Source organism: Hemiscyllium ocellatum, chromosome 34, assembly GCF_020745735.1.
Source record: "Hemiscyllium ocellatum isolate sHemOce1 chromosome 34, sHemOce1.pat.X.cur, whole genome shotgun sequence".
Lineage (NCBI taxonomy): Eukaryota > Metazoa > Chordata > Chondrichthyes > Orectolobiformes > Hemiscylliidae > Hemiscyllium > Hemiscyllium ocellatum.
In genome coordinates, this window is record NC_083434.1 from 41,142,246 (window position 1) to 41,156,357 (window position 14,112).

The 14,112-nt window shown below is 40.1% G+C and overlaps 1 protein-coding gene across 1 annotated transcript in view; it reads right to left on the reverse strand.

Moving 5' to 3' along the window:
- LOC132832362 (zinc finger CCHC domain-containing protein 2-like) overlaps positions 1-14,112 on the reverse strand; it is a 62,968-nt gene that overhangs the window by 27,435 nt on the left and 21,421 nt on the right. Inside the window, exons 4-6 of the mRNA XM_060850313.1 lie at positions 8,622-8,693; positions 6,880-6,992; positions 1,908-2,002 (exon numbers count right to left, since the gene is read on the reverse strand). Of these exons, the coding sequence (XP_060706296.1) occupies positions 1,908-2,002; positions 6,880-6,992; positions 8,622-8,693 (280 nt within the window). The remainder of the gene's footprint in view (positions 1-1,907; positions 2,003-6,879; positions 6,993-8,621; positions 8,694-14,112) is intronic.

Genomic DNA, 14,112 nt, shown 5'->3' on the forward strand with positions numbered 1-14,112 from the left:
TTCCGGATTTACAGCTAGTTCCAGGATGCTGTTTGTGCATCAGTCTTCTCCAGCGAGGATACAATCTGTTTATCTTTCACTTTATCCTCCATATGTAATCCTCCAACTCATTTGCTATGGGGCCAACCATTGTGTTTATGTTGTGGGCTAATGTCCTCACTATTTTTTCCCTATTAATCTTTAAGAATTTTAAAATATTCTGTCCAATCTTCAGACTTGCCACCTATCTTTGCATAATTAAGGCTTTTCTTGGAGTTTGATACTATTTTTGACTTTTTAAAGTTAACCAGAGGTGGTGGACCACTACCTGAAAACCTCTCCTCAAAAGTCTATCCATACCTGGTATCAGTCTAGTAAACCTTGTCTGAATTATTTTGGATACCAGTGTATCTTACCTTGGGTAAGGGGCTCAGAACTGTTCATGGTATTCCAGCTGTGATCGGACTTTGTATTTTTTTTAGTAGAACTTCCCTATTTTATACTACTTTCCCTTCTGTATTACCTGCTCAGCTTGAAAGCTAGTTTGTTATAATTCATGGACAAAGACCCCCCAAATCCCTCTAATCTGGTCACTTTCTGTAGTTAAATAATATTCAACTGCTCCATTCTTCCTGCCAAAGTGCATAAAACCTCACACTTCCCCATGTTGTGTACCACCTACCAGGTTTTTGCCCACTCAGAACCTGTCTATATCCCTCCACAGACAGTCAGCCTCACCACGTGCATTCCCCACCTATTTTTGTCATCCATAAAATTTCCTGTTGTGAATATATTTCAAGGTGCTCCTATGTGTCAGCTCTCTCCTTTTCTGAAGTGCAGACTTCTTTTGCTTGAACTGCATGTTCTGCATACTCTACAATTGCTCCCTCAAGTAGAAACAGGATATAAACTCCAACACCTGCCTCAGCTCATCTATGAGCAAAACATTGATTATTGCTTTATCACAAGCAGACCTGACTATTCCAATTCTCATCCATGATGAAGGGCTTGTGCCCAAAACATCTATTCTCCTGCTCCCGATACTGCCAGATCTGCTGCGCTTTTCCAGCGCCACACTCTCGACTGATCTCCAACGTCTGCAGTCCTCACTTTCCCCTATTCCAACTTTCTCCTGTATATCCCACACTCAAGTCTCATTTGCCATCTAACATACACCAATCTCAAGACACCCATTCTTCCTTCACCCCATTGCTGGCAGCAAGCATTCACTAGATTTAGCTCCACTGCTTGGGAATGCCATCCCTAAAACTTATACATCATCTACTGCCTACCTTCATTCAAAACCATGCTCGGAGTTCATCTCTTCCACAAGGATTTTGGTCACCATGCCAAAATCAAAGCAAGCTGATGATTTTAAGACAACAAAATTAGAGTCTAGTTAGAGTCAGAGTTATACAGCATGGAAACCCTTTGGTCCAACATGTCCATGCTGACCAGATACCCAAAACTGATCCAGTCCCATTTGCCAGCATTTGACCCATATCCCTCTAAACCCTTCCTATTTACATACCTATCCAGGTACTTTTAAAGAAAGTTGTATTTGTACCAGCCTCCACACTTCCTCTGACAGCTCATTTCATATGTATATTACCCACTACATGAAAAAGCTGCTCCTCAGGTCCTTATGATTTTCCCCTCTTACCTTAAACCTACATACCCTAGTTTTGGACTCCCCTACCTTGGGGAAATGGCCTCTACTATTCGCCCTATCCACGCAGCAGACTTGGCTTTCCTTAATACTCCATAACTTGCAGTATTCTCAAGGCTGCAGTAGATTCCTTGCAATTACCAGACTTATTCCCCTTTTATTATTCAATGTTCCTCCAAGGAAACAAAGATATGCATAATCCTCCATACCGTTATTTCATTAAAAGAATACAAAGCAATTCTGCATAATTGTCACTTACTGTGATGTTGACTGCAGTCAGATAATTTCCCAAAGAAGAATTCACGAACATATTCACTTTTTAAGAAAGCTCGAGATGGAGATGAAAACATTTGCCTAATGAATAAAAACAAGCAATCACCTAATGTACTTGGCAGACTTGGGCAACATCCCACACCAGTAACAAATAAATTAGAATTAAAATGAGCACTACCGGATCCAGTTACTGTTTCATTTGTTACGTGGTCACAGCACTGGTTCTCATGCTTGTATTAACAAAGGCTCATCAGTTCTTTTCTGATCAACTACTCAGATACAAGACTAGGAACAAATCCCTAGATGAAGTCTATTTCACTTGCTGCAATTTTACAAACCAAGAACTGCATTTTTTGTAGAAGTACAGCACATGCTGAGAATGACTGGCAGGCTCGATCAATGTGCATTTCATAATATGGAGCTTGCCATCAGGATACACATTTTTGCTTTGATTGAACAGAATCACAGCACAATTTGCCCTTCCCATTCAGAACAGAAGATTACTGTAATATTCTTTTAAAATCCTATCAATTCATGCACATTGAACTGGACAGCAAAAGCAGGATTAGGAAAGATGCTTGAGTGGGGAGGGAAAGGTTCAGATATTTAAGACATCTTGCTAGGCTGCAAAAGGTGACTAACACCAGATTCTTAAAATGGAAGTAAATGGGGGAGGAATATAGAAAGTTGGAAATTAAAACTTAAATTTGTCCAAAACACGCAAATGTCAAGAAACAACTAAGAAGCTGCCTAGCATATATATTTAAAGCAGGCAACTAAGAAAGGCTCAGTATCAAAAGAGATCCAAAATGGAAAGGGAAGGATTTTCAGAAGTTGACTGGAGTAGACTGCTTGCAGATAAAAGGACATCTGACAAGAGAGAGGCATTCAAGGGTAAGAGGAGTGTTCAGAAGCATTTTGTTCCTGTTCGAGTGGAGGGCAAGGTTGATAAGATTAAGAAATAATGGATGAATTAAAGATAGAGGTTCTAGTCAAAATCAAGAGAGCTTATTTTACAATATATTAACTTGGGTTCAATTGAATTGTTTAATCAACTAAGGAGTGTGGGGGCATTGAGAGAGAAATCAGGAAGACATGGGGGAATGGAGATAACACTGGATTATCCTTAATCTTACCTGCCAGAGAGATTTTACATACACATTAGGGATTGAGTTTGCCAATTGGATACATAATTGGCTTAACAGCAGGGACAGATTAATAGCAGAGAGTTGCTTTTTAGACTGGAGGCCTATGACTAGCGTGTTCCACAGGGATTGGTTCTGGGTCCTCTTTCATTTGTCATTTATATAATGGATTTAGATGAGAATATAGAAGGAATGTTGAGTAAGTGGTAGACAGTGCAGGTAGTTTCCTAAGTTTACAAAGGGACCTTAATCAAATGGGTCAATGGGCTGAAAAATGGCAGATGGAGGTCAATCTGGATGAATGCCAGATATTGCATTTGGGTACAACAAACAAGGGTGGGGCCTATGTAATTAATGGTAAGATCTTGGGTAGTGTTGTAGAACAGAGGGACCTAGGGGTACAGCTACATAATTCTTTAAAGCTTGCATCACATTCAGGATGGTTAAAAAAAGGCACTTGGCACACTTGCCTTCATAGCTCATTCTTTTGAGTATAGGAGTTGGGAAGTTGAGGATATACAGGACATTAATGAGGCCAGTTGTGGAACACTACCTAGTTTTGGTCACCCAGTTATAGAAAGGATATTATCAAGCTGGACAGGGTTGAGAAGAGATTTACAAGGATGTACGCATAGAAGTTTGAGTTATAAAGAAAGGCTGGAGAGGTTGGGCCTTTTTTTCCCCCCTGGAGCATAGATGGTTGAGGGGCAACCTGATTATTTTATAAAATAATGAAAGGTATAGATAGAGTTAATGGTAGCTGTCTTTACCCTAGGATGGGGGAATTTCAAGACTGGGGGCACATTTTTAAGGAGAGAGAAGGCAGATTTATAAAAGACCGAGGCAAATAGAAAGTAGTGGATGCTGGTACAATTACAATGTTTAATAGACATTTAAATAGAAAAGGTTTGGGTGGAATTGGTCCAGGAGCAGGATGTGTTTCCCTGCTGTAAGATTCTGACTCTTATTACCTGAAAAGAGCAATACAAATAACCTACAATAGTATGAGTAAATGAATATATTATAAAGAATACATTAGACAATCCAGCCTTCTGGTGAAGAGTCTTATTTGAATAACACTATAAAGTGGAGATACATCTTAAGGAAATAGCTTAACATGCAAGGATTTGGAAAAAAACGGGATGATGTGATATTATGTACAGATCCAAATACCCCACAGAATTTAGTACTTGAATTCAAAAAGTCAGCTCATCAAATCTGTAACTGGCCCCCAAGTCAGTGTAATTATGGCTGCTGAGCTGTGGACGCAGGTTAGGAAAATACTTTAAACCTTCCAACTCAGTGAGCAAACCTACATCCAGAGCCTCAGCCTGAGCTACAAGTCTTCTCAAAACTCACTATAATACTTTAAAGTTGTTTGGGATGCTTTCATTATCAGAATTAACCAAGAGGATAAAATACAATGATCAAAATATCACTGTCATGACTACAAACTCTTTACTAAAATAGTTAGAGCATGAAGAATTTGCAATTGCACCTGGTTATATGCAACAAACGCAGATGACTGAATTTTAAACGTTTTCCTTAAATTGAACAACAACGGGGGAGGATGAAGCCTGGATGACTGGCATGGATTCAATTAGTGCCAAAGAGTTCATCCTCATTTAGTTTGGAGTGACATCAGATGATGTTTTCTTTCCCTAGCCAAGGTGGCAGTATCATCAATCAGATGAGGCTTGAAAAGAGATACTAACTTATGCACAGCAGGCTGTAGGGCCAGTAGTTCAGCTGATGGTCTTTTCCCACTCTATAATTCTATGGTTCTAATTTTAGTCCATCTTGCAATGACTAAACATTTCATGAATTCAATGGAGTTAAATTTCAATCATTATCAATTGGTCCTTTGTTCTGGAGCCATGTCCAACTTTCATACAGGAAGTTTATAGAACTATATTTAAAAGATGAAGGCCTTAACTAATAGCACCAGAACATTTAGAACTCCTATGATCAGCATAACCAGCAAACAGACAAATGAACTTTATTTTATTGAAAGCCTGCCACAGATTGACAATTGTACATTGCCAAAAAGGATAGTTAAATATCAGTGTCTTTCAATTTGTTTGTAGATATTATTCAACCAAAAGTAGTGGTGGGGAGGAGGGAGGGAAAGAGGCGGGACGAGGGAGGGGTTCTTGAACTTGAAATAATTGTGAAAACAGCTTTAAATCTTTCCACTCCTTTAAAAAAAGGAGAGCTTGCGTTTTCCCTACAATGTTGAGACAAAATACAGTTCTTGGTGTTTCTTACTAAAGTAGAGAAGGCTGTCAGACAGCTCAGTATGAAAAGTAGTTTACAAGCTCTCAGTAGCACATCACATTTTCCATCTGTGAAAATACAGTCATCCATTTGTAGTTACGCTCTGTTTATTGGTTTGCTTGGGCTGTATGAAAGATGTCAGGGATTCCTTACTCATGTCCTGGCAGTAGCTTCATGCAAGGATGACGTAATTGGTCAGCACTCCTATTGGGTTGATGAATTTAAGCAGTATTCTTAACTGGATAATTAATGGAAAAACTTATTTAGTCTCTAAAGATGATGTACAGGACTGGAAGACACTCAGTCAGGATCTTGCCGATCCAGAACTGCAGAATCTTATCTGGGGCAAAGACCATGTAGGAAAATCGGCCCAAAACACAAACATTTGCTAAAAATCGCCTTGGCAAATGTTTTGGACAAAAATGGAATACAGAAACAGCTAAAAGGGACGTGACTACAATCAATTGTTTTACTTTATGCTGTTTAAAAATAGTGACTATTTATAAGAACACAAAAAGATCATTGCTGAAAGTAGAATACTTGAAATGTTGTTGGTAACAATCAGAATGAACAAAGAAATGAAACTTTAAACTTAACTACGCAGAGTCTAAAAAAATTAAACATACAGGCAAACAAGGGTAAAGAAACTTTTAAATTAGATTTATTATTTCATGACAATACTTTTTCCTTTATTCATTTCCAGGATGTGGACGTCACTGGCACGACCCATCCCTAATTTACTGTCCATCCTCAATTGCCCAGAGGGCAGTTAAAAGTCAACCACATTGCTGTGGGTCTGGAGTCACACGTAGACCAGGTAAGAATAGCAGTTTCCTTCCCTAAAAAGGACAGTGAACCAGATGGGTTTTTCCCAACAATTGACAATGGATTCAAGGTCACCCATAGATTCTTAATTTTTATCGAACTCAAATTACACCACCTGTCATGGTAGAATTCAAACTTGGATCCCAGAACATTATCTGAGTCTCTGGATCAACAGTCCTGCAATAATATCACTAGGCTATTGCCTCCCCCTTGATAAGCTAAAAATACCACATGTTTATTCAGAAATCAAAATAAAAGAATCTGAGCAGTGTAAATTCACAAAATGTTAAATATAAATGAATTAGGTACGTGGACTGAATTGCTGTGATTGTGGTGAATGACAAGAATACAAGTATTGCAAAAAAAGTGATGTATATGGTCATTCACAAATTTCAAAGGGTGGAAAGGATTTAAAGGAGGGGACAAGAGACAAAAGTGGCAACAAGCACTTTTTTTGATGAACAGCAATGCTAAATCTTACTGAAATTTGAAGTTGTAAGCTTTCTAATTGCACAACATTTCCTTTCTGGAAACTTTCACTTTGAGCTGCCAATAAAAACCTTATTCTCAAAAGTACCACACTGACATAGATTAAACTGAATAAACTCTGGCTTTAGCTAGATAAGCACTGTACAATGAAAACAGCAATATAAATACATGTACAAAACAAGAAAAATTAACACTACTTTCATTAATGTGTCCATTAGTTACCTTATGGTGGACTCCAAATTGAAATGACGCCGGTCTTCTCTTGTCTGCGAGCTGTGATTTGATGACCATAATGTAGTCTTGCCAGAAGCATCAATAGAAAGCTCCTTAGGCAGCTGTATAGACAAAATAATAGTGCTTTCAAATCTCTCAATAGGAAGATTGCATTAATTGTGCATGACCCAAAACCAATTAATGAAAACAACTCCCCTTAAAATTCATAATTAGGTAGCTCACCATCACCTTCATCATTTAGGGATGGCAATGTTGGTCAAACCAATGAAATCACCTTTCATGAATAAAAAAAACTAACAGTTTCCATTTAAAGTCAAAAAGTGATAAATATACACAGATTTACCAATTGAAAAACAAAAACATTCAGTAGCCATTTTTGTTCAATTGTTGGCAATGTAACTTCACAATCCTTCAGGAACTGGACAAACAGAAAAATTAAGCGAGTTCAGTAGAAAATAGATTTACACTCAACCAAAGAGCATCCGATTGATAGGAGTGTGATGGCCAAAAACTTGTGGTTGGAATCGAACAGTCATATCTGTGGCCATTTTGCTTCCATCACACTTCACAGAAACATGTATTACCAAAGACCAAACGCTGGTAAGGAAAAAAGTTGCCTTGGAAGGTAGACTGCTCTAAGTTAACTAGTTTATATGAAAACTATGAACAAAAAAACAATTGTACTCCAGTCCTTTACAGCAAATCAATTTCAGAAACTGCATCTCTTAAAATACTACCGTAACAGTGGTATGGGCAGAACAATCATCCTTCGACCAACATGTCAATTTCCCTTCTAGACTGACAACTGCTAAGTGTAGATCTTTGTGGCTGCATAATCCTCAGCTATATAAATCATCAGTTTCACCTCCATCTGCTCGAGGGCAACTAGGGATGGACAAAAATTACTGACGTGGACAACAATGCTCACATCCCATGACTGAATTTTCCGTTCGGCAAAAGGACAGAAGAAAAAACGAAAGACAAAAATCAAAGCAGCAAGGGCACAAGCACTGGAGCCCACTTGATCAAATAAGGTTGCTGAATAAACTAAATTACCCTAATGAATACTTTTCAGTCTTTGTTGTGCAAAGAAACAAATTGCAGAGCATCCCTTGATCAATGAAATCTTTAACTGAGTGAATTGCTGATTGTATTCTAAAGACCACTTATTTTTAAAAAATTAGAATATAAAAGAATAGACCTCAACAGATGGTACATTGAATCATCTTGCATTCTACTTATTGTTTTTTTTTGGGAATACCTATACAAAAATAGAGTGAAAAATCTGACCAATTTAACAGGATTATTAAAAAGACAAAATCACTTATGAAACTTACTTTACACCGAAATTCAAGGTGACATCCAATTAAGCTGAACTACTGAAGACAATGCTAGAAATGCACGGAGCTGTTGCATTTCACCTGTCATTAGGATGAACAGTTAAGATCCAGCCACAATCCTGTCCTTCCCACCCTCAAAAATGGCTCTATTCTCAAGCACAGCAAATAACTAACCAGCATAACACATCCAAATTATTAATGATTATTAGGTTCTACTTTGGTTTCAATTCCAAGAGCAGGTTCTCGATGTAAAATTACTGAGGTTACAAATTGCCTCCTCCACGCTAAACTATCCCAACCTAAACTAGTCTATCATCTACACAGCTTATTTCTTCACACCTTCACCTTCTATATTATTTTAAATTTTAAAGGGAGAGAGTAAAAACTTACTTTAGTTAAAAACTCATGAATCTCTTGATCAGTCTTTCTCACAGTGCACATCGAGAGATTAGTCCACGTGACCTTAAATGCAATTTTACAGATGTTGTGAATGATGGGACAGATGCAATAAAGATCACATTTACAGCACAAAGCAATCAACTAGAGTTTACACTAATCTCTCTTTCCAGGCTAATCTCATTCCCTTGCACCCCATTGCCTTAAATACCTATATATAAAAAAAAAGAGTTTATTACTCAACTTCAACAGATTGTGATGAAAACTTCCACATTCAATTATCTATTGCATAAAAAGGTTTTACATCTCTTATAAAGATGGCACTTCAGACAATGGTAACACTCTAACACTAAGCTAACAGTGAGTGTTAGCTAAGATTACAAGTTTCTGTGGCTTGAATGCACAACTTTCTGATACAGTAACAAAAAGGATAACATACAGTAAGGCTGGCCTTTAAGGTGAATGAAGAGCTTTCTTTGTCCATAACTATCGTGTGATTTAATTTAATTATTTTCAGCAAGTTTTAAGATTTGTAGCTCAGGTTGAGGTTTTGGATGTAGGTTTGCTCACTGAGCTGGAAGGTTCATTTCCAGACGTTTCGTTACCCTACTAGGTATCATCTTCAGTGGACCTCATGAGAAGCAATGCTGAAAATTCCTGCTTTTTATTTATATGTTTGGTTTCTTTGGATTGGTGAAGTCGTTTCCCGTTTCATTTCTCAGGGGGTGGTAGGTGGGGTTTAACGCGATGTGTTTGTTGATAGAGTTCCGGTTGGAATGCCACAAATAGCAGAGGCAATAATGCAGAGACTTGAGCAAACAGCTCTGCCAACCATCCAACACTAACTCTGGTTCTGCTATGTGGATGACACCTTTATCACTAAATGAAACAAGTTAGAGGAAACGTTCAAGGCCATCATTAATACCCTTATTGGCATAAAATTCACTAAAGAGGAAAACAGCAAATGACCATTCCGAGATGTCACAGTAGAGCAAACAGCCAATGGGGAACTTCAAACCAGACACCCTACAGAAAAACAACACATACCGACCAAATATTGAACTTCAGAAGCAATCATCCCAACATCCACAAACAAAGCTGCATCAGAACATTATTTCAATGAGGCAACACCACTACGCAGGGCAGAGGAAAATCATCTATGCAGTGTATTCCAAAAGAATGGGTACCCAATGAACACAGTCCGCCGATTTCTCAGCAACAAACCCAAACAAGCAGACAAAACATGTCCAGAAACCCTAGCCACTCAGCCCTACATCAAAGACATCTTGGAAATGACTGCCAGACTACTCAGACTATTTGGCATCATGGTAGCCCACAAACCCACCAACACACTAGAACAGCAGCTAATGAACTTGAAAGACCCTATACAGGCAATGAGAAAAACTATCATCTACAAACTACCATGCAAGGACTGTAACAAACACTACATTGGACAAACAGGCAGAAAACTAGCCACCAGGATACATGTACATCAACCAACCAAAAAAAAAGACATGACCCCCTCTCACTAGCATCCTCACATACAGATGAGGAAGGACACCACTTTGGGACAACACATCCATCCTAGGACAAGCCAAACAAAGACACGCACAAGAAATACAAGTAGTATGGCATTCCAAATGGAACTCTAATCAACAAACAGAGTTAGACCCCATCTACCACCCCCTGAGAAATGGAACAGGAAGTGACTTCACCACAGGAAACAACATCAACCCAAAGAAACAAACATAAATAGAAAGCAGGGATTTTCAGCATTGCTTTGCATGAGGCCCACTGAAGATGTAACCTAGTAGGGTAACGCAATGTCTGGAATTTTATTATTTTCAGATTAAAATAATTTAATTACTGATCCACTTTGGTCCATCTCAAACACTGATTATATTGCACCATTAATCCAGCACGGAGTGTTAAAAAAAAACTCAGAGCTCAGGGAGCATAGCCTAGTCTGCAGGGAGCAGTCAGAACACAGAGCAGCAGCAGTAACATGGAGTGAGGATCAAACTTGTTGCAAAAAAATACTGGAGACATCACAGGGAAGCTATGACCTGATTGGTTGATTGCAGTGAGTTTGAAAAAGAGCATGGCAGAGAAGTATTATAAATTAATTAACTCAGTTACTTTTAATTTATAAAAACTTAAGTAGAGATGGCTGGGCAGGTGATGTGCGGTAGCTTGTATGATGTGGGAGCTGGCTGATCGTATTGCGAACTACAGCGATCACATCTGTAGCAAGCGTTGGTTGCTGGAGAAATTTCAGCTCAGAATTAATGAACTGAAATCTGAGCTTCAAACACTGCAGCACATCCTGGAGGGGGAAAAGAGTTACCTGCAGCCTTGTTTCAGGAGGCTGGTGTATTAAGTAATAGACAGACAGACAGCAGGGAGTGATTACAAGTGAGGCAGTAGGGCGATCCTGAGTTCAGGAACAGAGGAACCTCAACCCTTGACCTTGTCCAACAGGTATGAGGTACTTACTCGCTGTGTAGATGAGGAAAAGGGCTACGGGAAGGATGAGGCAGCTGACCATGACACCATAGCGCTAGAGGCCAATTAACAGGGGAAAGCAAAAAGACAAGTGGCGATTTATAGGCAATTCTAGAATTAGGGGGATAGATAGTATCCTTTGCAAGCCTGATTGAGTGTTCCACGTGGTGTATTGCCTGCCCAGTGCCAGGGTGCAGGACATCTCTGACTGGCTTGAAAGGATATTAGAGCAGGAGGGGGAGGATCCAGTTGTTGCAGTCCACTCTGGGACAAAAACATAGGCAAGGTTAGGAGGGAGGAACTGTTTGGGGATTATCAAGCACTAGGAACAAAATTAAGAAACAGCTCCGCAAGTATTATAACGTCTAGATTACTACCGTGCAAATTGGCTTAAGGATAAGAAAATTAGGGAAGTAAATGTGGCTAAGGGAGTGGTGTGGGAGAGAGGGGTTCCATTTCACAGGGCATTGGCATCAGTTTTGGAACAGGAGGGATCTGTACCAGTGGGACAGTCTCCACCTGAACTGGCCAGTGTTCTAGCGAAAAAAATAGGGTGGTCAGTAGGACTTTAAAACTATAGAGCTTGGTGGGTTGGCGGCGGGGGGGGTGGAGGAATATGAAAATAGTGAAAGGAAGGAAGGATAGGTCAGGAGATATTAGAATAGTGGAAATGGAGGTTAGGTCAGTTGAATGTTCCTCCTGCAGTATGTGGGATATAAGAGTCACCTCTGGTGTCCCGGCTAACTTCATTTGTGGAATTGCATCCAACTCCAGCGCCTCAAGAACCATGTTAGGGAACTGGATCATTTGGGAGGCGGAAGGGGTTATTGAGAGGAGCTACAGGAAGGAAGTTACTCTACAACTACGTGAAGGAGGTAGATGGGTTACAGTCAGGGTAGGAAAGGGAACCAGCAGGCAGTGCAGGGATCTCCTGGGGTGGTTCCCCTCAACAGTTTTGGATACTGTTGTTGAGGGGAGGGGTAAACTTACCAGGAATAAGCAATGGGGCAGAGGTATCTGGCACACAGGCTGTCCCTGCTGCTCAGAGGGGAAGGGGGAAAGAAGCAGAGCTTTAGTCACTGGGGACTCCATAGTCAGGGGGATGGAAAGGTGGTTTTGTGGGAATGAGAAACTCATGATGGGCTTGTTGCCTCCCAGGTGCCAGGGTTTGTGATGTCTCTGATAGTGATGTCAGGATCCTGAGGGGGAGCAGACCAAGTTGTGTTCAGCGTATGCACCAACGACATAGGTAAAAAGGTGGGGATCGATGGCAGAAATTCAGGGAGCTAGGTTGGAAGCTTAGAGCTAGAACAAACAGGTTTGTTGCCCATGCCACGTGTTAGTGAAACAAGGAATAGAGAGATAGCGGAGCTGAATGTGGCTGCAGGGATGGTGCAGGAGGGAAGAGTTTTGGATTCTTGGATAAGAATCTTGGAGCTCTTTCTGGGGAAGGTGGGACCTCTACAAACAGAGTGGTATCAACATCCAAGGGGTGGGGTTGGGGGTATTTGCTAATTCTTTTCGGTGGAGGTCATGGTGTTAAAACTAATGCAGCAGGGGGATGGGAACTTGAATTGCCGTTTGTGTACAGGCTGGTAGTGAGCTCAGGGATAGGTTTACAAGGTCATGAGAAGGCACCAGAAACCACTACATTAGTTTGAAATGTAGTACTTCAATGCCAAGAGCATCCAGAGTAAGGTAGGTGAACTTGTAGTATGGGTTGGTACCTGGGATTTTGATGTTGAGGCCATTGCAGAGACATGATAGAGTGGGGCCAGGAATGGTTGTTGCAGATTCCAGGATTTAGATATTTCAGTAAGAACAGGGAAAATGGTAAAAGGGGGAGGTGTGGTATTGTTAATCAACAACAGCATTACAGCAGCTGAGAGAATGTTTGAGGACTCCCCCCAATGAGGTAGTTTGGGCTGAGGTTAGAAACAGGAAAGAAGAGGTCACCCTGTTGGGAGTTTTCTGTAGGCCTCAGAATTGTTCCACAGATGTAGAGGAAAGGATAGCAAAGATGATTCTCAATAGGAGCAAGAGTAACAGGGTAATTGTAATGGGGATCTTCAACTTCCCCAATATTGACTAGGAATACTATACTTCAAGTAGTTTAGGTGGGTCAGTTTTTGTTCAATGTGTGCAGGAGCATTTTCTGACAGTCGGACAAGGGGAGATGCCATATTGGATTTGGTAATTGGGAAAGAACCCAGTCAGGTGTTAGGTTTGGAGGTAGGGAAGCAAATTGGCGATAATTCGGTTAGGTTTTCAATAGCAATGGACAGGAATAGGTATATACCACAGGGAAAGAGACATAACTGAGGGAAAGGAAATGATGCGATTAGGCAAGATTTAGGATGCATAGGATGGGGAAGAAAATTGTGGGGGATGGACACACTAACTGTGGAGCTCATTCAAGGAACAGCTACTGCAGGTCTTGGATAGGTATATACCTATCAGGCAAGGAGGTAGTTGTCGAGAGAGGGAACCATGGTTTACTGAAGAAGTTGAAGCTCTTGTCAAGAGGAAGAAGGCTTGAGAGGATGAGGCATGAAAAAGATCTAAAGAGAAGGCTCAGAGGAGCCAAGAGGGGTCATGGGAATAGTTGGCAGATAGGATCAAGGAAAACCCTAAGGCCTTTTATAGGGAGATCAGGAATAAAAGAATGACTAAAGATTAGGACCAAAAACAGTAGTGGAAAGTGATGTGTGGAATCAGAGGACATGGGAAGCGCTTAATGAAGACTTTTCTTCAATATTCACATTGGAAAAGGGCAATGTTAGTGAGAAAACGGAAATACAAGCTACAAGATTATATGGGTTTGAGGTTAACAAAGACGAGGTCTTAGTAATTTTGCAAGATCTGAAAATAGATACAACCTCTGGGCTGGATGGAATTTATCCTTTGATTCTCTGAAAAGCCATGGAAGAGATTGCAGAACCTTTGGCTTTGATCTTTATATCATTATTGTCTACAGGAA